General features: G+C 34.8%; 3 protein-coding genes across 3 annotated transcripts; 2 read left to right on the top strand and 1 right to left on the bottom strand.

Moving 5' to 3' along the window:
- The first annotated feature begins 17,896 nt into the window (after nucleotides 1–17,896).
- On the top strand, nucleotides 17,897–21,181 carry LOC133330525 (rhythmically expressed gene 2 protein). Its single transcript, XM_061538962.1, has 3 exons — nucleotides 17,897–18,054; nucleotides 19,099–19,184; nucleotides 20,600–21,181. The coding sequence occupies exons 1-3, from the start codon at nucleotides 17,897–17,899 to the stop codon at nucleotides 21,163–21,165; spliced, it is 810 nt and encodes a 269-aa protein (XP_061394946.1). The 3' UTR covers nucleotides 21,166–21,181.
- Nucleotides 21,182–21,303: 122 nt separating this feature from the next.
- LOC133330522 (uncharacterized protein K12H4.2) lies at nucleotides 21,304–22,123 on the bottom strand. The gene is made up of 2 exons (XM_061538958.1): nucleotides 21,805–22,123; nucleotides 21,304–21,743 (listed from the first exon to the last, which is right to left on the bottom strand). The coding sequence occupies exons 1-2, from the start codon at nucleotides 22,121–22,123 to the stop codon at nucleotides 21,304–21,306; spliced, it is 759 nt and encodes a 252-aa protein (XP_061394942.1).
- A 1,489-nt stretch (nucleotides 22,124–23,612) lies between these two features.
- On the top strand, nucleotides 23,613–25,706 carry LOC133330521 (uncharacterized). Its single transcript, XM_061538957.1, has 2 exons — nucleotides 23,613–23,816; nucleotides 23,883–25,706. The coding sequence occupies exons 1-2, from the start codon at nucleotides 23,613–23,615 to the stop codon at nucleotides 25,701–25,703; spliced, it is 2,025 nt and encodes a 674-aa protein (XP_061394941.1). The 3' UTR covers nucleotides 25,704–25,706.
- The last annotated feature ends 1,578 nt before the right edge of the window (nucleotides 25,707–27,284 follow it).

The raw sequence follows: 27,284 nt of genomic DNA, 5'->3' as shown, positions 1-27,284 counted from the left end.
AAATTGAAGGCCACTTCGGTATGGAAAGTCGGCTAAAATTTTCAAAATTGCGAACATCGGCCGGACAATTTTTATGCGTAGCTATATTGAAATAGATTTGCCAAAAATATCCCTAAAAATCCAAATACCATAAATGCCTTCGTAATAAAGAAATGGGCCTATATCGAAAATTTGCTGCAAGTCCCAAATAACAGCTGCATTGATGAGAAATTGAGCAATTTTGAATGCTATGTCAAAACATAAATTTCTGCATAGTTTTATCTAAGTCTCCAAAAACCCGGAATATCAAATAATAGCCACTTTGGTGGGGAAATTGACCACCCTATGTAAACCCTGCACCAGTTTAAGTATTTGAATAGTTCTATACTCAATTTGTTTCACATAGCCTCATAGACAGGGTCCGAAATAGATGCAATTTATTTGCATTTGGGGGAGCAACAAATCGTCTAATGTCCTAGTCGCATTTTATTAAAAAAATGTCACCAAGGTAAATATATCCTGATAGAAATCAAACCATAGAAAATGTCGAACTATATGAGACCAATATAAAGCCTTTGAACTATAGGAGACCTATATCTAAATAAAGAAGTAGGTCTTTTACCTATAGAAGTCCGATGTAAGTTTTAGTAAGATCGAAAGAGATTAAATGTTTTGCATTTTGAAAAAAAAAACAGTAAGGAAAGCAGTAAAGTCGGACGGGGCCGACTATATGATACCCTTCACCACTTTGGGTATATTCAACAGAATAATCCTAACAGACGTCGAAATTTTGAAGCACCATTACCATGAAATTAAACATGTCATTCTGCAACAAATTCTAAATTTTGGTAAGATATAGAGTTGCTTCTTACAATGGGACAAAATTATGTAAATACATTTAAAGCCAAATATCGAAATCAAAAATCATATATATATCTAAATCTGAACCCATTTTTACGAAATTTAACACACACCATTCTAGACTTAATTCAGTTTGCTATACTAAATTTCCTGCAAATCGAAAGATATTTTCATGAAATTTAACACACATCGTTGTAGACTTAATTCAGTACGCTACACACACCACTTACATAAAATCGGACGAAAATATATATGGGAGATATATGTAAATCTGAACCGATTTTTACGAAATTTAACACATATCTTTCTAGACTTATTTCAGGTCGCTGTGCCAAAGTTTATGCACATCTAATGATTTACCTAAATCGGTCGAAACTATATATGGGAGCTTTATCTAAATCTGAACCGATTTTCCCGAAATTTAGCACTCATCATTGTCGACTTAATTAAGTACGCTATGCCAAAATTGGTGCAAATCTAATCATTTTTAGGGACTTTGGTGCACCATTTACCTAAAATCGGGCGAAACTATATATAGGAGCTATATCTAAATCTGAACCGATTTTCCCGAAATTTAGCACCCATCATTGTCGACTTAATTTAGTACGCTATGCCAAAATTGGTGCAAATCTAATAATTTTTAGGGACTTTGGTGCACCACTTACATAAAATCGGACGAAAATATATATGGGAGGTATATGTAAATCTGAACCGATTTTTACGAAATTTAACACACATCTTTTTTGGCCTTATTTCAGGTCGCTGTGCCAAAGTTCGTGCAAATCTAATGATTTTCAGGGTCTTTGGTGCCCCATTTACCTAAAATCGGACGAAAATATATATGAGAGCTATATCTAAATCTGAACCGATTTTCCCCAATTTCAATAGGGTTCGTCCTTGGGCCAAACCAATGGGCTGTGCCAAATTTCAACCAATTCGGATCATAAATGCGACCTGTACTTTGCTCACAAAAATACATGAACGGACGTACAGACAGACGGACGGACATGCATAAATCGACTCAGAATGTGATTCTATGCATATTCTCAAAAGGAACAATGTATCTATCTCGATTCCTTTTGCCTGTTACAAACATATGAAGAAAGACATAATACCCTGTACCACAGTGTGGTAAAGGGTATAAAAATCACCTGACACATCCGCATCACGCATGCATTCAATGCCCTAGTCGCATTTTACACAAAGATTTCACCAAAGGGTCGTTTACCCTCCGAGAGGTACCCTCCTTAAGGGTAAATACATTCTAACAGAAAATGGACCATAGAAGGTCTCGGAACTATATTCGACCTATATAAGGTCGAAGGAGGAGACCTATATAATGTCCTCTAACTATATGAGTTCTATGAATAAAGAATTCGTCTATAAGATCTTAAAACTATAGAAATCATACATATATATTTTACCTATAGAACATATTTTAGCATTTCGGAGTCTCAGACAAATCCTGACGTTCACGTTCACGTTTTAACACGACTCTCCATAAGATCAGTTAACAGTAACAGAAATTACCCTATACCCTGGAGCGCATATTTTACGAATATTTAACGTAAACACATTTCTGTAAATGTTGATATTTTTTCCACTACACCCAATGTTGACTTCCACGAATTGCATCGCAATTCGTCACACTCATTAGGATACTTGAAAACAATTTTTACGGTATCTCTATTCTCAATTTCTTGGAAAATTGTTTTAAAGATAGCCGCATCACCCTTACTAGTTTTTCATTCAAAAATGTCAAAGAAAATTACGAATTTTCCCCGACTGAGGTCATTAAAACAGACAATGCCCTGTGGAACCGAAAGGGTCCAGGAAGAAATTCATTGAAAATTTCTTAGGAAAAAACAGAAGAGAATAACAGGATATTTTTTTGTTTTGTTTTTATTACTGAGATTATATTTTCATTAAATCCTTAAACCCAATTTTCTAGGAAAAAAGGATAAGGCACACACACTTGACAACGGCAATACTCAATATCCGATTTCATAAATTGCAATTGTATGCACACACACAACGACACACACACAGTGTGTCCTTTGTGTTGTCGTTCGATGTGTTTCGGTTCCGGCACTTTGATGTTGGCTTTTACACAATGCAATACTGCTACCAGACTAACAAAAAGGATAATAAATGACTGGATTTCCATGAACGGCATTGGACGGGACAAATATCCAACACTGAATTTTTTGTCAACACTTATACGAAATTAGTTAAGGCAATTGAGAAGGACAAAAAAAATTGTGTGTCCACACCAAGAAAATCGGTATGCGAGAAGACCAATCACAACGCAGCGGTGGCCTGCCTACGGCCACTTGCCGCATATTACAGTTATTGTCCGCATTGTTGTTGTCGTTGTTGCTGTTTGTTTACTTTGCTACTTATCGCTTGATGCTGCAGCACTTAATGAACAAACATCCAGCACCCAGCCATCATAAAATCCTTATCCCACCAGCCAACCAACCAACCGACCAATCCTGAGAACGAACGATCGATCGAACGACCGACCGGGGACAAACAAACCAAATAGTTTTTCCCATGATTCCAAAGTGATTTTCCAGGAATTGTTTCGGTTTCGGTGATTATTAGAACGGCACACCCGCACTCTTTAGCCACACACATACACACTTACACTTGCTATGCAACAGAGAGCATCAATAATAAAAAACAACAACGGCAACGGCAACAACACTAATAACATCATACAAAAGGATTACAAATCAGCCCAACTACTGAGAATTTGTGTTTTGTTATTTCAAAATGGATTCCAAACCTGGTCAAGTATCGTAAAAAGTCGTAAATTTCCCAATGGAATGTTTGTTTGTTGAGATGAAGCATTCGAAAAATGTGCGTAAGTGTGTGTCAGTTTCATCTTCTTCTACAAATAATAGATATGCTGTAGGGTAAATTTGTTTAAATGTTACCGACATTTTTCCAAGAATTAGGATGCGATGTAAGATCAGAATATGTGTGTGTGTGTGTCAACATAAATTAGTACATATCGGTATTATTTGAATTGACGATTTTTTCTAACCTCCATCATAAATAAGTATGGGGGGTATATGTATTTTGTGATTTCGTTTGCAACGACTTGAAGTATTCCCAGGAGATCCAATAATATACTTTTATTGATGAAAGTAAAATTCTGTAGAGCATTAGATATATCCATTGGTTCAATTCACGATAGAGCTGGTGATGTTCTGGACGGAGCATTGACATTTTGCACATATGTTGGCTACATTGTGCAACAAATTTATTTATTTTAATATTATTATTATTATTATTATTTTTTTTTTTTTGATAATTATCGCAAATACCAAAAAATTATGATAAACATATGAGGCAATTGAAAGCTTACGTCGGGAGGTAACCTAAAAAGGCGTGGCAATATTTCCCATTTCCAAGACATTTGAAAATATTTGGATTAAGATATCTCGAAATTCTTGCCTTTCTTTGGCAAAATTACTGATACAAATTTGAAAAATATTTTTATCTGACACATTAAACCTCAGTCGACTCTCTGAATGGCGGTTTTCGGTCGCTTTTTCCAGAAATGATTGAAGACTCATTTAAAACGGAGTTATAGCAGGTCAGAATATTCTACAAATATGTTCGCCATAAAGTTTTACTAAAAAAAATTCAGAACAGACCAAAATACGAAAATCAGCTTAAACGTGGAAAATATTAAAAATATAAAAACTCATGTTAGAAGTAGAAGAAAAAATATATTCTCCATCAAATTTTAGTACAAGCCCTTGAACAAGAAAATCGGTATATATAATACATATACCGAATAGACGTATTAGGATCAGAAATCGGTATATCTATATTAATAAAAGAGTAAAGTGACGGCTGAAGCTAGAATCTTGAAATTTTGGGTGGGGGTCACTCTTGGTCCAAATGTGACAGATAAGGCTGGGTTTTTGGAAATTCGTACTCGAACGGCACATTTAGTACTTAATGTGACACCATTTGTAGTTGGCGAACCGGTGTAGCTAGAACTCTGAAATTTGGTTTGTTGGTCGTTGATGGAGTGTAGGATAGATGTACCAAAGGATTTTTGGAAATTCGAACTATAACTATCTGAAAAGTACGAACATGTACTAAATTTGGTACAATTCTGTAGCATTTGAATGGATGGCGCTAAAAACTTGAAATTTTGAGTGTGAATTATGGTTGGGAAGTAGGGTCCATTTAAGAAGATGGTACTCATGTGTACAAAAAGTACTATATGGTACTATATTTGGTACAAATTTAATCTATACTAATAAAAGAGTAAAGTCATTGACTGACTGACTGATTTTGATTTAGGAACATTGTGGAGGTTTAGGATTGGGGTATGTAGGAAAATTTGGAAATTGGTACTACATGTACTAAATTTTGTACAATTTGAATTGTGGGTGGACCGATAGAGTTGGAATCCTAAAACTTGAATTTAGGATCAGTGTGGGTCTGTAGGATTGGGGTTTGTAGGTAATTTTGGAAATTGGTACTACTTTGTACTAAATTTGGTACAATTTGAATTGTGGGTGAACCGATAGAGTTGGAATCCTGAAATTTTGATTTAGGATCACTGTGGAGGTGTAGAATTGGGGTATGTAGGAAGTTTTGGAAATTCATACTACTGTGTATTAAATTTGGTAGATGATAGAGTTGGAATCCTAAAATTTGAATTTAGGATCAGTGTGGCTGTGTAGGATGGGGTTATGTAGGAAGTTTTGGAAATTGGTACTACTTTCTACTAAATTTGGTACAATTTGAATTGTGGGTGAACCGATGGATTTGGAATCCAGAAATTTTGATTTAGGATCACTGTGGAGGTGTAGAATTGTGGTATGTAGGAAGTTTTGAAAAGTAGTACTACTGTGTTAAATTTTTTTTTTAATCTTTTTAGGTAAGCCAGCTTTTTGATGCTTTTAAAAAAATAAAAACAAGAAGATTTTTGTTTTCAAAGTGGGTTATGGTCACATTGATAACTTTCGGGAAAGGCAGAGAAGACTATAATTTCGGATTTCGCTACAAATCCTCATCAGTTCTCTTAGTTTTTTGCTTGGGATATTGTCCCAGGGAGTTATATATCACTCCATTAAATAAAAAAACCTTCTTCCCAATTTTGTTACGTCCACAACGTCAATGGTAAGTATTTCTAGAGAAAAACTCTGTTTGAGAATTCCCTATTAGACTCAGAAAATGTTGTGGCCGAACATGTAAACATATGCAATAGAAACTTGTCAGGACCTTTTTTTAACAAGAATGAAAAAATGACGTCCAATTTCGGTATGAGTCTCAAAACAAACTAACTTTTTTGCAATTTTTATTTAAATTATTTTAAAAATATTTTGGATTGATTTTTTGTCGAGTATTTGTCAGAGCCTAGGGATTTTTTTCGGAGAAACAAAAAAACCTTCTTCCCCAATTTTGTTACGTCCACAACGTCAAAGCTAAGTATTTTTAGAGAAAAACTCTGTTTGAGAATTCCCTATAAGGCTCAGAGAATGCTGTGGCCGAACATGTTAACATGTGCCATTGAAACTTGTCAGGACCTTTTTTTAACAAAAATGAAAAATTTACGTCCAATTTCAGTATGAGTCTCAAAACAAACTAACTTTTTTTGCAATTTTTATTTAAATTGTTTTAAACATATTTTGGATTGATTTTTTTCGAATATTTGTCAGAGCTAGAGATTTTTTACGGAGAAACTGGTTCGGAATATTTGGTCGTGTAATGTTTGAAAGAGAATGACCGGTGGCATGAGTATTGATTCTTTACGGATATTATTCAGATACTAGTTAGAGCTATATATAGGTATTTGTCCCGAACTGTCCGAGATGTAACAAACAAAATATATATCTCAGATTTTCGATGAAGAATTAACTCCTTTAGAAAATTGTTGGTTTAAACCTTCAAAATACTAACAATGGGGCGATACCCGATGAGTCGTTTATTTTTGAAAGTGGTGGAAAGTGGTGATTCAGGGATATTGGAGGACAAACACACATTTTTGTGGAAATTTGTCTATATAGGCCCAACTATAGATATAGATCGCGCCCCATTTTCGGATTCAGCCACTGCAGTAGCTGTAATTTGTTATTCAGGGATATTGGAGGACAAACACACATTTTAGCGGAAATTTGTCTATATAGCTCCAACTATATTTATAGATCTCGCCCCATTTTCGGATTTTCTCATAGAAGTGAAAGTATTTACTATAGGATAATATTTTAAAATATCCCCCATACAAATAATCCATTTAATATCCCCCATACAAATAATCGATCGAAGTTTCTACTACAATCGACCATTGTGTGTCTGAAATATGGAAAATATTTTTCCAGAGCATGAAGAACCTGCTACCACATAACGTAATAACATATTCCACCCCAACCGATGTAAGGATGTACGAAAGTGGTGGAGGATATAACAACTTCGACCCGATTTGTCTTTACGACATAATATGTATTCTTCAGGATAGCAGATATACAAGGTGTTAAATCCTTTAAAAATGTGATGCATATATCCCTTTTCTCTAACACTATAAAAATATAATAACTTGATTTTGGTCCTCTCAAACACATTTTTGGGACAGCAACTCATCCTGCAACATCGAATACCTTTTTTATAATTCAAAAAGAGCTTTTAGCATTTTTCTCTCACAGTCAACAAATGCCACATTGTTTTGTTTTTTTATTCATATTCCTTTGTGTCACATCTTTCGGTGTTTCTTTAGTGTTATAGTCTGGTTCTTGTTTTTAGTTTTATTTTTTGTCCAGCAACCGAATAACTGGATGAGAGGAACGTGCTTTATGCGTGCGTTCGGCGGTCGCAAGTCGCATTCCCTTCCCACGATCATTAATAAAACTGACACGTACCCATATGTGGATTGACTTAAGGTAAACGGGTTACCAAAAAATATGAGAAATATTTCGTTTTTAAAATTTTGTTGGAAATGAAAAAGAAGAGGAAGAAAAACGTTTTTGTTTTTTCTTGTTAACGGCCAACTTTTTTCGACTGGGCTTTGAACTACATAAAGAAAGTACAAGTAAGTATGTGGTTGCAATGTTGTGGGATAAAAATAAAATCAGCTAGGATGTGGGCTTGGTAACAATTAGCTAATAATGATTGTCGAAATTAAAAATTGCTTAAATTTCTACAGAAAATATACATATGAACATTTGAACAACAAATTCCTCGTCAATGTGATCTCCTAAAATAATGTCGCGCGGCTGACACTTTAAGAAGCCAACAGAAATTTACGGCGACAGAAATTTATTTAAATTTCTTTTTCGTTGGAAATATATAAATTTAAATTTCCATTAATTTAGTTATTTTATTTTGCCTAAATATTCGTAAATTCGTGATAAATTACGTCTGTGTCTATTTTTAAAGGCGTCCGTTTTCGAATACACAAACAAATGCCCACACATTATTATTCATCATCAACGCCGTCATCGTCGTCAGCATCTCCTGACAATAGCCCTAGGCGACGCCAATAGGGAGCTATGAACTACAAGGCATTCGCATACACGAGCGCAAATAGACGAAAATTTCGTCCGCCACCTTGATGGATCCACGTCAACAAAAATCGTGTCAACAGCGAACGCACACGAGAAAAAAATATACCCAGCGAAAGTTTTTGTTTCGCTATGGGCTATGGACCGATGTGAATATGAAATTGTTCTGGGAAGAAGTATTTAGGGAATACGGAATGTCAAATTATGGTCTCTTCAGCGTATGAATGTGGAAAGAAAATTCAAAATGACGGAAAAGGGAACGGAGATTTATATAGGCCTTATAACAAAACATGATCCTATATTGAACAATTCCGAAAATGACAGGAGATATTTCTATAAAAGCCCAGGAGATCTTCTTTTAGAAGACTAGAAGATCTACTTATAAACATGAATATCTGTACACACGAGAAAAAAATATACCCAGCGAAAGTTTTTGTTTCGCTATAGACTATGGACCGATGTGAATATGAAAAATTCAAAAAATCAAATTATAATCTCTTCAGTGGATGAATGTGAAAACAAATCCAAAGTGACCGAAAAGGGAACGGAGATTTATATAGGCCTTATAACAAAACATGATCCTATATTGATCAATTCCAAAAATGGCAGGATATATTTCTATAAAAGCCCAGGAGATCTTCTTATAGATGACTAGAAGAATATCTGCATAGAATGTCTTCTCATTGGAGTTTAGTAGATCCCCTAATAGAAGTTCAGAAGTTATTTTCATTGAAGACCAACAACGGAAGATTATATTATAGAAGACCGGAAGATCTTATGGAAGACCCGTAGTTCATATTAAAAAAAAATATTATAGAATTCTTATAAATGATCTTTGTGTAGAAGGCCAAAATATTAATAAAGGCACAGAGGCCTCCATATAGAAGACCAGATCGTATTCTTTTAGAGAACCAGGACGTGATCTTATAGAAAACAAGAAAACATATTTCAGATGAACAGTAGGTCTTCTCTAAACGACCAGAATATCTACATAAGGTAGATCTGATGAGCATCGTATAGAAGAGCAAAATTTGTTCGTTTAAAAGATCAGTAGACTTTGGTACGGAAGAGTGGAAGGTATTCGTAGGGAAGGCCACAAGTCTTATTATTATTAAGACAAACAGAAGGCATTAAGGACTTCTTATGAATAGCACTAAGGTATTCATATAGAGGACCAGAAGAAGTAATTTTGAAAACCAAAAGGTTTTCATTCAGTAGACTTCATATAGTCTTCATAGGTCTTCACATAGAAGTCCAAAAATTTTTTATATGCCTCAAACAAATATGTACCTCCCTCCTAAAACCCGGAATGACAAATTGCATCTGCTTCGGTGGGAAACTGCAGCTAAAACCTTTATTATATCGAAGCTGTCAGAATATAAATCTATTTTGATAATTTTTGACATAGATATATATCACCCTGCCAAATTACAGGCCCCTCGGTTGGAAATGTGACTAAAACCTTCATAGCACATAAAATGGGGAGGTACCCATATATGAGGGACTATACCAACTATTGGACAATACCACTGATTCCAGGAGTGGTAGCAATGTATGTGCAACGTTACAAAGCTCTATCTTAATTATTGTGAGCTCTATCGTGTTTTTAACAGACGTACATTCAACCCTTCTTTATATGGAAGACCCCTTATCTGTAGAAAGAAGACCTGATGTTATCATTATATATTGAGGGCCTTCAGCAGCTCTCCTATAGATAGAAGATCTTGCGCTGTACTACTTCATTTTGAAGATCTCCAATAGCTCTTGTAATGGTCGAATGGTTAATTTTTTGAAATTTAAATTGAGCTTCGTTCGATTTGATGTAAGTGGTGTACCAAACTCCTAATGTCTTTACGACATCCGTCCTTTCTATTACTTTGCAGATAAAATACCACTTCTTCTATAAATAAATTGTCTCGTATAGCTCTTCTGAATATTGATCGCATCTTAGATCTCTTCTATAAACCGTAGGCCTTCTGCGTCTCCTCAATATACCTAAAACAGTCTACACCTTTTCTATGGACAGAAACCCACGAACCTTCCGATGACAGGAGGCCATTTGCACCTCGTTTGTTGACAGAATATTCAACACAGGACATTTCTTAAGCACATATAATACCTTCTAGAAATATAAAACCAGTGAGCGGAGCAGTATAGTCGGACGGGGCCGACCATATGATACCCTACACAACTTCCACGAAAATCTAACTTTCTGTGGTTATATATATTCTGAGCATGGAAAATATTTCGCTATATTTGCACCCTTTTGACCGTCTAGAGGTCAACAAATATTACTAATATTCACTAAATCCCTTCTAATTACTTGTCCAGATTCCCTTCACCGTGGGTTGTGTTATGATGTTCGACTTTCAATTGTGGCCTATACATTGACTAAAAAAAAATTAAGTTTTCGGTCCACCTCATCCCAATATTATTATCTGATCATCACCGAAAATTATAGGCCTTATCCTTGACCATTCCTGGATCCTCATGGAAAATTTCAAAGCGATCCGCGCTGTATTTCCGCCTCTAGTGTGGTAATGTGTTACTAAATAATATCTGAGTACATAAGAACCTGTAAATATTTAAATGTAACACCCACATCCGAGTACATACGATAATATAATTGGTATCAATTTAGAGGTCAACCACTCCTCTTGGATATACTATAAACTTCTCGGTTCTACATCATTCAGGAGTAAATATATACGCTATAGAATACATTTTGTCATTTTACACACAGAAGTTTGGGTCCATTTGACCCGCTAAATATTGACCGATCTTTATCAAAACAGGCATGCTTATTCTTTGGCCCAATCCCCTTCTCCATGTAGAAATTCGCGGTGTTTGGGCCATAATTGCGGTCTCTAGAGCGACCAGAAAATCAGACAAATTTAGTTTTTGGTCCATTTCATCCCCTAAATATTAACCGATCTTTACCAAAAACAATAGGTGTCTTCATTGGGCAGAACCCATCCTACATGCAAAATTTCGTGAAGATTGGTCCATAACTGTGGCCTGTATCGTGTTTACAAATTATAATGGACAGACGGACGGACGGACACACTTGTCTAGATCGACTCAGCTAGTCGAGATATAACGATCGGTATACTTAAAGGTGGGTCCTAGGACCAATATTTCGCGGCGTTATAAACTCTTGGGGCTGCAAAAAAACAAAGAGGGTGCCATCTACATTTGAAGATTGAAACTAAAACATTCAACAGCAGTGTCATCTAATAATGATAAAAATTCAAAAATTATTTGTAGCATATTTTTCGGCTGATTAAAAAAATATATTTATACACAAATGTATGTCGCAACTTTGGCTACGGTGATAGGCAATCAAATTCCCATTGACAAGGGGTGAAGGAACATCCTCGGTTGCTGTTCAATAAGAATCTTTTCCCCACTCTTCGTTTCAAAACATAGAATTTTTGCTACATGTATATACAGTACCTCATTTTCTATAGTCCAATTTTCCAAACGAGCGTTCGGAGGGTGAGAAAGGACTTTGCAAAAATTTCAATATAGATCAGGGTTAGCCAACAATACATATGCAAACTGCTATGATTGTGTTGGACACACGCATAGATCCGTTGGGAGAGTAATTTTCGTTCTCTCGGTACAGATCGCATATGTTAAAGCATTGCAAAGCATACGACATGTTCGATGTCGAGAATAATGTTGAGTTCGAACACAGAACTGTGATTGTATTGGTACTCTCTCAAAACGCCCGCGGGCGCCTGTTTGGTGAACATTGATATAGATCAGAGTTGAACAGAACTAAATTAAGAGTATTTGCGTGAGAGCGTAACTGAGAGATCATCAACAAAAATGACTGACGCAAAGAGAGACAAAGAGAAAACGTGTTTGGCAATCACCGCTATCGTACTATTTTGTGCATTAGTGATATAGATCCATGTATTTACATAACCTCTGTACACTTGTCCCGGTCCATCTTAGCTGGTTAGTCTTAGGCATATTTTCCAATCTCATTGAATGTAATACGATATTTTGGGTTATTAGTGGATGAAAATAATTTTGTGAATATATATCCATGTTATCCATGTTATAGCTTCCATTTATATATTCATAAATACCTAACTTTCTTGTTCCCTTTAAATACACTTCCGCCAGGAGTTTTTCTAATCCTCGAATTCTAGCCAACAGCTTCTATTTCGGTTTTTAATCTTCTCAAACGAGTTGTTTTCAGTTTTGGAAGAGGCCAAAAGAGAAGCGTGGATTTTTAAAGAATCGTTTTTCAAGGGACCAATAGAGAGGTGTGGATTTTTAAATAATCATTTTTCTATGGACCGACGGAGAGGCGTGGATTTTTAAATAATCTTTTTTCAATGGACCAACAGAGAAGCGTGGATTTTTAAAGAATTTTTTTTCAAGGGACCAACAGGGGGCGTGGATTTTTAAAAATATTTTTTAAGGAATCAACAGAGGGGCGTGGATTTTTAAAGATTTTTTTCCAGGGTCCAACAGAGAGCGTGGATTTTTAAAGAATCTTTTATCAAGGGACCAACAAATTGGCGTGGATTTATAAAATATCTTCTTTCAAGGGACCAACAGAGGGGCGGGGATTTATAAAATATCTTCTTTCAAGGGACCAACAGAGGGGCGTGGATTTTTAAAGAATATTTTTTCAAGGGACCAACAGAGGGGCGAGGATTTTTTAAGAATCTTTCTTTCAAAGGACCAACAGAGGGGCGTGTATTTTTAAAGAATCTTTTTTCAAGGGAACAACAGAGGGGCGTGGATCAACTGATAAGGGATGAACTTTAAAGGGCAACAGAAAGGCTTTGTTAAGGAAGGATTTTGTTAAGGAATAATTTTCAAAGTACCAACAGAGAGGCCTGCATTTTTAAGGGATATTCTCAAGGGACCAACAGAGATGCTAGGAGTTTTAAAGAATATTTTTTAAGTGACCAAAAGAGAGCATTGGATTTTCTAAAGAATATTTTTAAAGAGACCAACAGTACGTAGATTTTTCAAAATATATTTTTCAAGGAACTTCGGAGAGCAGATTTTTAAAAAAGACATCTTCCCAGGGAACTTCGGAGAGTAGATTTTCAAAAAGACATCTTTCCTGGAACCATCGTAGAGTAGATTTTTAAAAAGACATCTTCCCAGGGAACTTCGGAGAGTATATTTTTAAAAAGACATCTTTCTAGGGGCCATCGTAGAATACATTTTTAAAAATAATCTTTTCAGGAACCATCGTAGAGAAAATTTTTTAAAAAAAAAACATCTTCCCAGGGACCATCGGAGAGTAGATTTTTAAAAATACATCTTTCAGGAAACTTCGTCTAAACAGACATCTGCCAGGGGCCATTGTAGTGTAGATTTTAAAAAAAAAAACATCTTTGCAGGGACCATCGTAGAGTAGATTTTTAAAAATGCGTCTTTCCAGGGAATTTCGGAGATTACATTTTTTAAAAATACATCTTTCCAAAGACCTTCTGTGAATAGATTTTTAAATAGACATCTTTCCAGGGAATTCCAGAGATTAGATTTTTAAAAATATATTTTGCCAGGAACCTTCAGTGGTTAGATGTCATACAAAATCGAAGAGAGGCGTTGATTTTTTTAAGAATATTTTTCAAGAAACATTCAAAATTTTGATTTTTTAATATATATTTTTCAAGGAACATCAGAGAGTAAATTTTAAAAAAAGACATATTCCATGGACCTTTTGAGTGTAGATTTGTAGATATTTTGACTTGTACTTGTACTTACTGTTTTTTTTTTTTCGATAAATAATCTCCTTACAAATCGTTCCCATACACGATACGAATCTTTCTTTCACATTGTAAAATTTTAATAGATAAGACACATCTCTTCAAAAATATATTTTTTCCATACATTTTTTTAGAAGTACCCGCGGAGGGTATTTGCTGGTCGACTACTACATATATACATTTATGGTTATCAGATTGGAGTCAATCAGCTTCTTGATTCTTGCATTAAAATATAAATAATCTTTGGACTATAAGTTCATTGTATACAGGTGACGCATTTGCAAAGTCCACTGTTCGCAATGATAATGCCAGAAATTATTTGCCACTTTGTTTAGAAACAAATATCAACAGCTGGAGCAACAATAACAAGAAATCCAATTATGGAACATTGTCTCCAGCAGATTTTAATTATAAACGCTTAAAGAGACATTCATAAAATTTAGTAATTTACCCATTACCCACTACCAGTGTTAATTTGTCACGGCTTTACACTGCACCACACACACATACACACATGCGTCAAATGTAATCTGAAACCGTGTGATAACAAATGTTAGTTCCATTATTGGATCCGTTTTGCATTTTGAATACATGTGTCGACAGATACGTTGATTTTGTTGTAATCGTTTTAATATTAAATATTATGGATTATTCTTTATCTATGTTTTCGTTTTTTTATTTATATTTTGTTTTCGTTGTGAAAAGAGAGCAGATAAGTGAGATGTTAGAGAGAATGTTACAGTGGGAGTTTTTGTGATTAAATTTTTAATATTGGTGGTATTTGAAAAGAAAAGAACACCTGTCTTCTTTAAAAACATACAAGTGGTTGCAAAAGTAACAACCACCAACCAAGAAACCAACCAAGGGGCCATCACCAAGAAGTTTGTTTTGAAAGGCAAAAGGTGCTATTAGAGGATGACAAAAAGGCTTCATAGAGAATATGAATAGGATGTATAATATGAAGGATAGACAGATAATCTAATAGAATGTCAAAACCAAAATTCCTCTAGAAGATCAAAATCTTCTTTCAAAACATTTTTTTATAAAACAAAAGTATAGAAGGGTTTTGGCATTTATATCAAAATAATTTGGAAAATACACATGTGAATTTCATAACACCAATGTAGAGGTAGTAGTGCCTGTATTATAAAACAAACGGCTGTCAAACTAACAACCACCAACCGAGAGGAGAAGGCAGGACAATACCAAAACAAAACACAGCCGAACAAGGAATGGTGGTGTTGGTTTTATTCTTCGAAGTTTTTGTCAAACAGAGAGAGAGTGGAAATCATGAGCGGAAATAGTGGTAAAATAGAGCGAAGTAGGAAAACAATTATGATATCAATGAAATATTTAATTTTTTTTTTTTGGAAAAAATAGTGGCTTTTTCATGATTATAAGAATTTTACAAGTACAAAATAGAAAAAATAAAGTATAAATGAAATTATGGAGATATTCATTAAATATTTTTTTTCTATATAGCAAAGTAAAAAGTCTTCTTATAGTTCAAGGGATCTCCTTATAGAACTGCAAAAGATCCTCCAATTAAAGTTGTAGGGCCTTCTGATCTCCTTATAGAACATTATACGATTTTCTTAAATAAAAGCAACGTTTATCTAATACAAGACTAGTATGTCTTCTCTTAGAGTCTATAGTAGAAGACCAGAATAGATGATCTACTGGTAGATTTTGCTGTTAGTGGGAAGGTCTTATTAATGAAAACCAATAAGTATATAGTATAGGAAGCCTGAAGATCTTTTCTTAAAAGACTAGCATTTTATCTTATAGAAGACACTGAGGTATTCTTAAAGAGGAACATTACGTGTTCTTATAGAAAACCAGAACTTGTCTTATGTGCACAGAAAGTCTTATCTAGAAGACCAAAAGTTCTTATTGTAGACCTGTAGAGCTTCGTATAGAAAATCAAAGGACTTTGTTTAAAACATCAAACGATCTTCGTCTGTGAGACAGGAAGGTATTCCTAGAGATGACCAGATGGTATTCTTATAGAAGACACGAAGACCATCCTGAAGAAGGACCAAGAGGTGTTCCTATAAAATATCAGTATCCCTTTTTATTTTAGATGAACAGATGATTTTCTTACACTTCTTATAGAAGACCAAATGCAAGACTAGAAGCTCTTCGTATGGAAGACCTGAAAACATTGTTGTAAAACCCAGAATGCCTTTTTTGGAATATAAGAAGGTCAGAAGTCTTCTTGTCGAAGTCCAGTATGTCTTTATATAGATGATCAGAAGGTCGTTGTAAAGAAGACATGAAGGTCTTTATATAGAATATTTGGATTCCAATTCCTGTGTATGAACGAAAGAACTTCCTTTGAAAAATCCGATTTTGTTCGTATAGAAGACAAGAAGATCTTCGTTAGAATCCAAAAATTGGTTATAACGAAGATCGGGTTTTACAACAATGTTTTAAGGTTTTCGTATTGAAGACCTGAAAACATTGTTGTAAAACCCAGAATGCCTTTTTTGGAATATAAGAAGGGCAGAAGTCTTCTTGTCGAAGTCCAGTATGTCTTCATATAGATGATCAGTAGGCCGTTGTAAAGAAGACATGAAGGTCTTTATATAGATGATTTGATTCCAATTCCTGTGTATTAACGAAAGAACTTCCTGTGGAAAATCCAATTGTGTTCATATAGAAGACAGAAGGTCTTCGTTAGAACCCAAAACTTGGTTATGAAGAAGATCGGAAGTTCTTTTTATAGAAGATAAGATATTGATTCGATTTCGTGTGGATAAACAGAATGTCTTACTGTGGAAAATTGGAATTTTTCCTATAGAAGACCAGAAGTTCTTTGTGTAGACCTCCAAAAAGGTATTTTTAGAAAGCAACAACTGTTCTAAAAAAAGATCGGAAGAACACAAGTCCGTATTTGCATAGGAGACTACAATGTCTATAGAAGACCATAAAGTCTTCTTATAGAATATCTTGTTATAAAAATCCGCAATCAACTCCGAAATAACTCAAATATCGGTCACTGTCCGAAAAACAGAAGCAGAACAGATTGAGTATCGTTGTGGCACGATTTAACGATTCAAATAACCGAATGACGTTTTTACACTCAGCTGGTACTTATCACTGATATGGATGAACAAAACAACCCAAGTCAGCTTATCACCGAAGAGCAGCGTTGAACACAACTAATCAAATCAAATAATAAACAAGTAAACAAAATAATTATTAAATATACGAGTCGATGCGACTATTATGTATCTTATATATGACTAATTTTTAATTTTAAGTTCATAATTTGTTTCCTAAAATTAATGTTGATGTTTATAACTGTTCTCGATTAATATTTGGAATTGAAATCAGCTCCCGATTTGTAAAGTGAAATTAAATCTTTCAACAATACATAATTTTTCCAATTGCTAATTCGAATTTCCCGGATATAGGGTACATTGTGTTAGCTACTTGTATATTTATACACACACATACATGTACATACATACAATATTCTCCCATTTTTTTTTATTCCACAGCATTTGATTGTAACCGGAGAAGATTTGAATATTCTTTTGACTCTGACACTCATTTTATGGCAATCAGTTATTATAGTCAGGGTGGCGGATAGCGAGTGCTGGCTGGCTGGCTGACATTATTGAAACCAAACAAAATCGTTATTATTATACGAAGCCGGATATACACGAACGTCTGTTTGTACAACACGGACAGAAGAAAGTTCATTTTTTGTTTTAGAAATTAGTTCGTTTTAAATTGACAATAAAAACGCATACCATAATAACAACAACAAATATGTCAAGTTTGGGTCGTTTACGTTTAATAACCTTCGATGTTACAAACACTCTGCTACAGTTTCGTTCGAGTCCCGGTAAACAATATGGTGAAATTGGCGCCCTATTCGGTGTTCGCTGTGACAACAATGATTTAGTGAAAAATTTCAAAGCCAATTGGTATGTAATTGCAATTTTGTAAAATGATGTGTATATGAATTTAATAGAACAGTGGAACCCGTTTACAATAAAATGATTTTTAATGAATACAGGACAATTTTGGAATATATTGACTGTATAGCAATGACTTTATAGATTTAAAGTGATTACACTGCCAATCACTTTTAAAATGGTTATGGTATTAATTTCGAGAATATTTAAAAATTTATAGATCATGTCAAAAAAATATATAACCGAATATAAAAGACATTATCTTCAGCCGTTATGGTACAGATAAACATTAAAAATCATAAAGAACTGATAAGTACATAAAGAGGTCAGATTATATGATATTTTTAGACAATCCGAATATATCCTTATAGAAGGCATTTTATACAATTGTTTATAAAAGATCTGAAAAAAGTATTTTTAATATAAAATATATTTTACAATTTCTTTCTCGCCTTCCCTCAAAAGTTCTTTACATGGAATACCGGAAAGACAGGGTAAAAATGCATTTCTTTAGAATACAAGAAGGCCATCTTTTAGTAGACCAGAATACCTTCCTTTAAAAGACCAGAACGTTTTCGTATAGAATGCAATAAGGTCTTCGCATTGAAGACTAGAGGACTATCCCAAAGAATATCGGTAGGTCGTTGAAGGTCTTTATATAGAAGACCCTTAGACTTATACAACGTCCTGAATCGTTTTTATAAGTAAAAAATTTGCTTTAAATAATATCGTATAGAAGACAAGGAGATATTTATTTAGAAAGGTCTCCGTATAAAATACCACAAAGTCATCGCCGCAAGTATTTGCATAGAAGACCACAATGTTTTCTTCTTGCAAGTTTGTACAATTTTTTTCCGTTATGATATCGGAAAAATAGTACACATTTATAGATTTTTTCAATACAGGAACAGACCAAATACTTTCAAAAATTCTTGTAGAATTATGCATCAAATATATTTAAAAACCTCACTTATATATGATACAATATTTGTAGCTATAGATTATTTTCAATACATCTAAAAAAAATGTATCTAATGCTTTCTCTCATTTTAGGCAAAAGATGAATCGACTGTATCCAAATTTTGGCAGAAACTCAGCCTTGTTGGAATGGCAACAGTGGTGGAGAGAGTTAATTGCTAGTAAGTATGTTATGGTAATAACCCAGAATCAGTCAGATCTACATTTTTACTATTTTCTTCGATATCATAAAGGAAAATTCGTTATCGTGGTAAAAAGTAGTAAATTCATGCATTAATGGGAACAGACCACTAATTTTAAACTAAAATGTATTACTAGGCATAAAATATAAAATTACATAGTCATATTACAGTCACGTCGAAAATTTCAATATTTTATTTTGTATACCATACACATCTATTATTATAATTCTGTTTTGGAATAAGAATTTGCACCACCACTAAGTATTAGTCTTAGGTCCGCTTATATTATTATAATTCTGTTTTGGAATAAGAATTTGCACCACCACGAAGTATTAGTCTTAGGTCCGCTTTATAGTCTTCCGATCGTCATGTATCAACTAGTTCAAAAAACCTATCCGTTTGTCTTTCTCTGTCCACATTTCCCTTAAACTCAGCCTTGTTGGAATGGCAACAGTGGTGGAGAGAGTTAATTGCTAGTAAGTATGTTATGGTAATAACCCAGAATAGGTCAGATCTACATTGTAAATTATCTGTCAGGAGCTTCATCATAAGAAAAAGGACGAAATTGGGCATTCAACATATCGTAATCTTAATATATAGGCTTTGTTAAAAGATTGACCCATATATATTGAAAATATTTTGCCAAGAGATGTTTAATCCTCCAAAGATCCGTTTTGCACCAACCAGAAAGCTGGAATAACAAATGACCCCCACTTACCTTCAAAATACAGAATATGAGCCGATGCCATTAAATAGGGGCTATATCAAAACGTGGATCGACATATCCCATTTCAATGGCAAACGTCTAGTTACGAAACTCTATTGCAAATATTGTTAAATCTCTAATAGGGATAGGAATCTCCGATATTCCGGAATTTTAAAATAAAATGTATTACTAGGCATAAAATCCAAAATTACATAGTGATATTACAGTCACATCGAAAATTTCAATATATTATTTTGTATACCATACACATCTATTATTATAATTCTGTTTTAGAATAAGAATTCGCACCACCACGAAGTATTAGTCTTAGGTCCGCTTTATAGTCTACCTATCGATCGTCATGTATCTTCAACTAGTTCAAAAAACCTATCCGTTTGTCTTTCTCTGTTCGCTTATACCTTACAAATTGCATTTAAAGCGAAAATTAATAGTGTATAATATTTTCAGTTCCTAGCGGGGTTTAAGAAGTGCTAAAAAGTCAATCACATTTTGAAGATGTATTGGAAATATACTAGGAATTAAAAAGACTATATTTGGATATTATAACACTTACAATTAAAGTCTCAATCTTCACGGAATTTCTAATATCCCTACTACTGACATTTTTATTTAAATATATATTTTCTATATACGATTCACTTACACAATTCAATTATTTCTTTTGCAGACACATTTGCCGATAGTGGAGCACGTATACCCGAAGAGAAAATAGAAAATTTCAGTAAACATTTGCTAGAACTGTATAAGACCTCATCGTGTTGGCAGCACTGCAACGGCAGTGTTGATCTACTCAACTATTTGCGCATGCAACAACAATTGGGTGCACGAGAAAATTCCAATAGAGAACAACCTTTTGTTATGGGGGTAATTGCCAATTTTGATCCACGTTTGCCCAAATTATTGGGCAATTTAAAAATCGATCATTTTCTCGAATTCGCACTCAACTCGTATGACTGCAAAGTGGAAAAACCAAATACGGAAATATTTGATATGGCTATAAAGGCATCTAAACTGAAGGATCTCAAACCTGAACAGTGTTTACATGTGGGTGATGGACCCACAACAGATTATATGGCTGCTAAAGCGGCCGGCTGGAATGCTGCACTGGTGCATGAGAAAAATGCCGATTATTTAATGCAAAAATATGGTGAAGATAAAATCGATCCTAGCTATGTATTTCCCAGTTTGTATGACTTCCATAAGAAACTAGCCAATAATAGTATAGTGTGGTAAAAATTCAACAATCAAAAAAATAGAACGAAATATTAATGTATGTATGTATGTAAATATATGTAATCTTTTAAATGCTATACCTTAATTTGCGATAATAAAAACAAACAATCAAAATTAACAAAAAATTTTACATTAATATTACAACTGATTTGGAGGTTTTATATCAGCTAACAGAGTTGAATGTCTTTCGAAGAGTTCCACCAGCGGATCTTGAGGTTTATTATATTCTCTATCGTATTCTACACCAATTGCCCACAGCGATTCTAGATCATATGTTTCCCTGGCTTTGGGAGAGAAAATATGTAAAGCTATATTACCCAAATCCATGGCCATCCAATCTCGACTCTTTTCTCCTTCAATTTTGGGTAGGACATCACCTTTTTGTCGTTTCATTTTGTAGACTCGTCTCACAAATTCAGCTGTGGCTAACATATGACGATAGCTACGACCACTACAGATTACCATGTGGTCAACATATTTGAGTTCTTTGGGTACAGAGCATACAAAAATATCCTCGGCGCTTTCTTTGCGTAAAACGTCCACCAAGTCTTCTACATCAAAGACACCATGTACACCTCCTGCAACAACAACAATGGCAAAGATTAATAAAACATAATACAGAGTTTCAAGTTTCTATACTTTTCAAATTAAGTCCCTGATAAATATCACTGTACATATCATCGGGTTCATCTTGTGTTTGATAGCGTTCCCGTTCCTCAACAACATCCAATATTTCCGGTGATTCTTCTTCCCGAAACTCTTTGAATTTGTGTCGCATGGCGCCGGTAAGCACTGATTGTTCTTCAGTTTCCTGAACGCCGCTCTTGGCCTGTTTCTTTGCATCGATAGGTTTTATTGCAGGTTTTGTAAATTCATCATGGAAGCATCTCAGAACTGGAACACTTAATCGTTTATCACGAATAAGACGAACTAGGCGGGTATTTAAGGTATTTAACATTGTGGACTGGAGCTATATACTGTTACGGAACGAACTCGTTCATAGGAACTTTTCACTGATTGGAGCAAAATGAGGCAAGTTCGACTCCGTTGTTGACGAATGAGGGAAGATGCAATGACGAATAACAGCTGTTGCCGCAGCTGTCATGAACATATGGAATCCAATGGTATTTAGAATTGGTCTGTTCCCGTACTGCAAGAATCTACTCGATTTTACTATTTTCTTCGATATCATAAAGGGAAATTTGTTATCGTAGTAAAAAGTAGCAGATTCTTGCTGTACGGGAACAGACCAAATGAGATAAAAGCAAATTTAAAAAATGGGATCCAAGCTAAAAACAAACTTTGCAATTTTTAGCATAGTTAGACATTTTGATATTCTTTGCATATTCAAAAATACCACTTTAAATGTCTCAAAATGTTACCGTCCGATGCTGAATGCAACATTAATTTTTTGGTGGAATCTTAATACTTCTGGAAATATGTGATATCAAAATTTTAGATAGCCCTACTCTCGACTGTTTGATTTCTAAAAACGTACTGAATTTCCTTTTAATTTCAAATCCAGTCCAGACTGGTCGCAAAAGTATTTGGATTTCCTCCCCTGTAATAAAACTCCCTTTGCGGGGTTTCCACTTTTGAATGACACGTGACGAATGGTTAACGTCAGACAAATGACAGAAAAGGATTTCACCCATACATATCGTTTCCACGACTGAGGGGTCTACGATCCTCAGACCGTTGTGTGAAAGCAATAGGGCTGCTACAACAACAACCCATACATATGGTGGGTCCGAAGAGGGAAACACAAGGGGTCAGAACTGTTAAGTTGGCCTTATATGAAGTTCAATTTATAAAGGAATATTAGAGCCAACTTGATTTTGGACGAACTTCTCCATCATTCTTCTACAATTAAAGAAGCCAACTTAACATTCCAAGCCTGAAGTCTTCTTATATGTTTTCCCCCTTAAAACCATTATTCATTGAGGACAAGTTTTAATCGCATCAAAGGATATAAACCATCATTATTCATAAATGTGGAAACATGTAGATATTTGAAATGTTTTATTAATCACCTTTATATTTCCAAATACATACAATCCCAAAATGCGTACCCTTTTTTGAACAAAGGCTACAATTTATCGATATTATCGATAAATAAAAATTTTTATTAGATATGGCAACATCGCCATCCCTAGCACATGCTGTTCTCCTGCAGTCTTCATCCCACCTCATACGTAAATATTTCATTATAGTACTTAGAGATCGTCTTTATCGGCCAATTTGTCTTCTCCCCCATTCGTTAGCAAGTGGAACGTTTTTCTTTTTTTATTGGTTGCGAACAACCCTGTCAAAACACGCTTTTTGTGGGAACACATGGACATTTAAGGCTGGTTTTGTTTTGTATTTTCCACGTATTCGGCTGGACTTTCATAAATTAAAAATTAAAATATAACGTTCGTCCTTGCACTAGCCACTGCCCTGTAGTTATGCAGACACTGTCAGCCAAACAATTGGAACGTAAAGAACGTAAGAAACAAAAATTGGCCGCTTTGGCAAACCTAATCAAGTCGAACGATAAAGACAGGAAGGAACAAGTTGAGGACAAGGAGGACGATACAATGGCTAAGGCAGACAAGGACAATGAGGTGATAAATGACCAGCCTGAGGGTGACAATGATGGTTTCACAAAGGTAAGATTGTTGGTGTTGTTGATGTCCAGTAATGAAATAACCACTCCCCATTCATCTCGTCTCTAGGTAACAAATAAAAAGAGCAAAAAGAAGTCCAAGTCAAATAGTGATGAAGAGCCAGCAGTTAAGAAATCAAAACAAGAAAACGGCGACAATGAAAATGGACAAATGGAAAATGTACAACTTACTGAAGATCAGTATAAACAAATACAAAAGGAACTGCGTGAAAGAAAACGCGCATTGGAAAGTGTTCCATATCTGAGAGTGCGTGAATCCGGCGAAAAGGCTCTTCTATGTTATAAAGACACAGAAAGACGTCCAATATTCCTAACAGATATTCAGCATTTGGTAATGTCAGCTTTGCTGGGTAAAAAATCACCATGTAAACCAGATCGTTGGTGTTTTTTCGACAAACCAGAACAAGTATCACACACTGTGGTCCTGTGCCTCGATGGCCTTTCGCTGTTCCACTATCTCTCCAACAAGAGTAAATTTGAGAAAATCGATAATATTTTCGATATAGGCTTAGATGTCCTTATGCCACCCAACACAAAAGAAGACGGTTTCCTTATGGCAGAGGAATTGGTGCAAGTACCAATGACAAATGTACAAGCGTATAACCTTATAACGAAATATGGCTCTCTGGAAGCGGCCATAGCATTGAAGAAAGATCCAACATTGATACTGAAATCTATATTTCCAGTGGAGAACTCTAAAGACGACAAAGAATCAGACGATGTCCATCCAGAGGATAAATTTCCCAGAACTAAGCTGCTCTTATCAGCTTTGCAAATGGTCGAAGAAGGTTACCCAATGCCCATGAAAGGAGAGCTTAGAAAGCAATACAATTCATACGTACTTACTAGTGAAAAATATGCTCCTGTTACCAATCGTAGCCCACTTTTCGGTGTGGATTGTGAAATGTGTCACACAACAAGTGGCGTAAACGAATTGACTCGAATTTCCATAGTAGATGAAAACTGTCAAACTGTCTATGAGTCGATGGTGCGCCCAGACAATAAAATCATCGATTATTTGACTCAATTTTCTGGCATTACAGAGGAAATGATGAGGAGTGTGACAAAGAAACTGTCACAAGTGCAAAAAGAAGTGCGGGAAGTACTTCCAAATGATGCCATCCTAGTGGGCCATTCACTGAATTTCGATTTGAATGCCATGAAAATGATGCATCCCTATATCATTGACACAAGTGTCTGCTTCAATATAACAGGCGGCAGGGCAAAATCAAAGTTGAAGACACTTGCTCTGGAGTTCTTAAAGGAAAATATTCAGGCCAATGTTGCCGGTCACGATTCCACTGAAGATTCAATTTCCTGTGTTAAACTGGTCAAACTGAAGTTGAAAAACAGTCTGGAATATGGTGATGAGATTTTATTGCAAAAGAAGAGATTGCAAGAGATAATGTTGGCTGCCAGTGGTGAAGCTGTAAGGAACAACATGTTGGCTCATGCCTCGAAACGAGACAAACGAACGGCCATAATAACAAGTAAACCCCTACCAAGTATTGTACAAGATTTACTTCAAAAAGCCGAAGAAGCCTTCCCCAACGAATCGGGCAAAGTTGTAGCGGTTAATGAGGTTGGGTCGAACAAAGAAGCAGTACGCAAATGTAAGGAAATCGTATTGGAAAATGCCCTAACCATATGTAATCTGAAAATTGCACAAGAAGATTTGCTTGCGGCTACATTTGAAGATACCGTAGAAAAAGTGAACAAATGGGTTTCTAAAATCTACAAATCTATGGCTCACAAAGGACTGCTTATACTACTAATGGGTGGAGCTAAAGATTGTTCTTCTGGTGTGGCGAAAATTTGTATAAAGAAAAATAAAGCTGAAGTTGCTGCCGAACATGAGTTGTCTGTTTAAGAAGTACGAGATCGGACCATTTTTGTGTTTCACCTGTTATAATTTATTTTAAGGAGATAATAGAAAATAATTACAGAACTCAGTACCTTCGTATTGAAATTTACATGAATATAAGAGACCTAAACGAAAATAATAAAAAAAACTATTTTGTTTTGTAAATCTAAAGTTTGAGATTTCATTTTAAATTTATGCAAAAAAGCTGGGAATTGCTTAGGATATTACATGTCCGTAAGTACACGAAGTATAGACGAGCGATGCCAAGGCTATACTTCGTGTACTTACGGCTTAGATCCATAAATATTCGTTATGAAATGTGGTATAGTTGACGTTGGGATTAGCATATAAAAACACATACGTGAATTACCCTTACTATTACGAAATATATAACGGTTAATTAGTATCGTGTTCCGTTTTTCATTAAAACCTTACAATATTTGAATTTGTAATGACCAATAAATTTTCGACTTCGTCCTTATTCTATTTGCCAATTTAGCCCTTTTTGGATTGGTAGATTGGCAAGGTATGTGGGTCACATACACACAAATGACTAATCCCACGCAACACGAAATGTAGGTAGATTATTATAAATTAAAATTTAATTATACCTACTTCGTATACATGGAGGTACTTATATATGATTTCAACAGCAACTAACATAAGTGAAGGAAGGCAGGAAATATCATTTATTGTTTTTAATCCTTTAATCATATTTTGTACTTTAAATTGAATTTTGTCCTTGTTATATGAAAAATATTCCAAAATATGACATAAGTGTATTTTATTCAATTTTACTTTCAGTATGTAGTCCTGATTATAAACAATACCATTCAATCTTCAACATTTCGTCCACAACTGTAGTGGTTTAGCTTTTCATGGATAAACTTAAGTTCAAAATAAAAAAAATCTTTCATGACATATACACCACATTTTTCTCTTGCATGCAATATTATCAGCCAACATTAATGGGTTTCTCTGGAATGCCAATTAACTACTTGTTTTTTGACGGCTTTTGTTTTGGACCTCTACTTTGCCACAAACGAATTGTTGGCTTAGTACGTCACTGTTGATGTGAGTCCATTCGTTGCTGTTGTTTAGTTCTCATTGTGTTCTTTGTTCGGTAAATACGTTTTGTTCTCTCCCACTACGGTCGGAATACTTGAATGAATCAGAAGCGGATTTAAGAGAATTGAATTATATTGCAAATATTATTAACCTTAAAAAAATTCGGTTAAAATCGTATCATCAACAAATTTTCCAGATATAACCGTGAACTTGTAAAATAAATTTGTTGCTATTGTATAACATAGTGGATTTTTACAAATCAAATGGTTTTTACGCTTAAGCGTAAACGTTTTTTGGTTGTTTGTGTATTTTATGTATTATGACGTTGTCCATCCATGTATTCCACGAATGTACACGCAACTTTGCCGCCGTTTTTCTTTGTTCGTTGGTAGTTAAATGGGAGGTGGGAATATTTGTTGGGTAGTAAATACTTCCGCTTGAGTAGAACGTGTAAAAGTTTTACTATAAATTATCGATATTATCCGGGAGCAAAGAGGATCTTGAGAGGTGTAAAAATAT

The sequence above is a fragment of the Musca vetustissima genome, unplaced genomic scaffold (assembly GCF_032173495.1).
Source record: "Musca vetustissima isolate MV318-11 ecotype Yass unplaced genomic scaffold, APGP_CSIRO_Mvet_v1 utg7558, whole genome shotgun sequence".
NCBI classification, from domain to species: domain Eukaryota; kingdom Metazoa; phylum Arthropoda; class Insecta; order Diptera; family Muscidae; genus Musca; species Musca vetustissima.
Note: the sequence above shows the minus strand (reverse complement) of the source record. Positions and strands in the feature narration are given on the sequence as shown.

Excerpts from the sequence above, each read along its gene's own strand:
- LOC133330525 (XM_061538962.1), top strand. The coding sequence starts at position 17,897 with ATGTCAAGTTTGGGTCGTTTACGTTTAATAACCTTCGATGTTACAAAC. Across the intron at positions 18,055-19,098 it reads AAAAATTTCAAAGCCAATTG|GCAAAAGATGAATCGACTGT; the intron begins GTATGTAATTGC and ends CTCTCATTTTAG. Across the intron at positions 19,185-20,599 it reads GTGGAGAGAGTTAATTGCTA|ACACATTTGCCGATAGTGGA; the intron begins GTAAGTATGTTA and ends TTTCTTTTGCAG.
- LOC133330522 (XM_061538958.1), bottom strand. The coding sequence starts at position 22,123 with ATGTTAAATACCTTAAATACCCGCCTAGTTCGTCTTATTCGTGATAAA. Across the intron at positions 21,744-21,804 it reads TCAGGGACTTAATTTGAAAA|GAGGTGTACATGGTGTCTTT; the intron begins GTATAGAAACTT and ends TTGTTGTTGCAG.
- LOC133330521 (XM_061538957.1), top strand. The coding sequence starts at position 23,613 with ATGCAGACACTGTCAGCCAAACAATTGGAACGTAAAGAACGTAAGAAA. Across the intron at positions 23,817-23,882 it reads ACAATGATGGTTTCACAAAG|GTAACAAATAAAAAGAGCAA; the intron begins GTAAGATTGTTG and ends TCTCGTCTCTAG.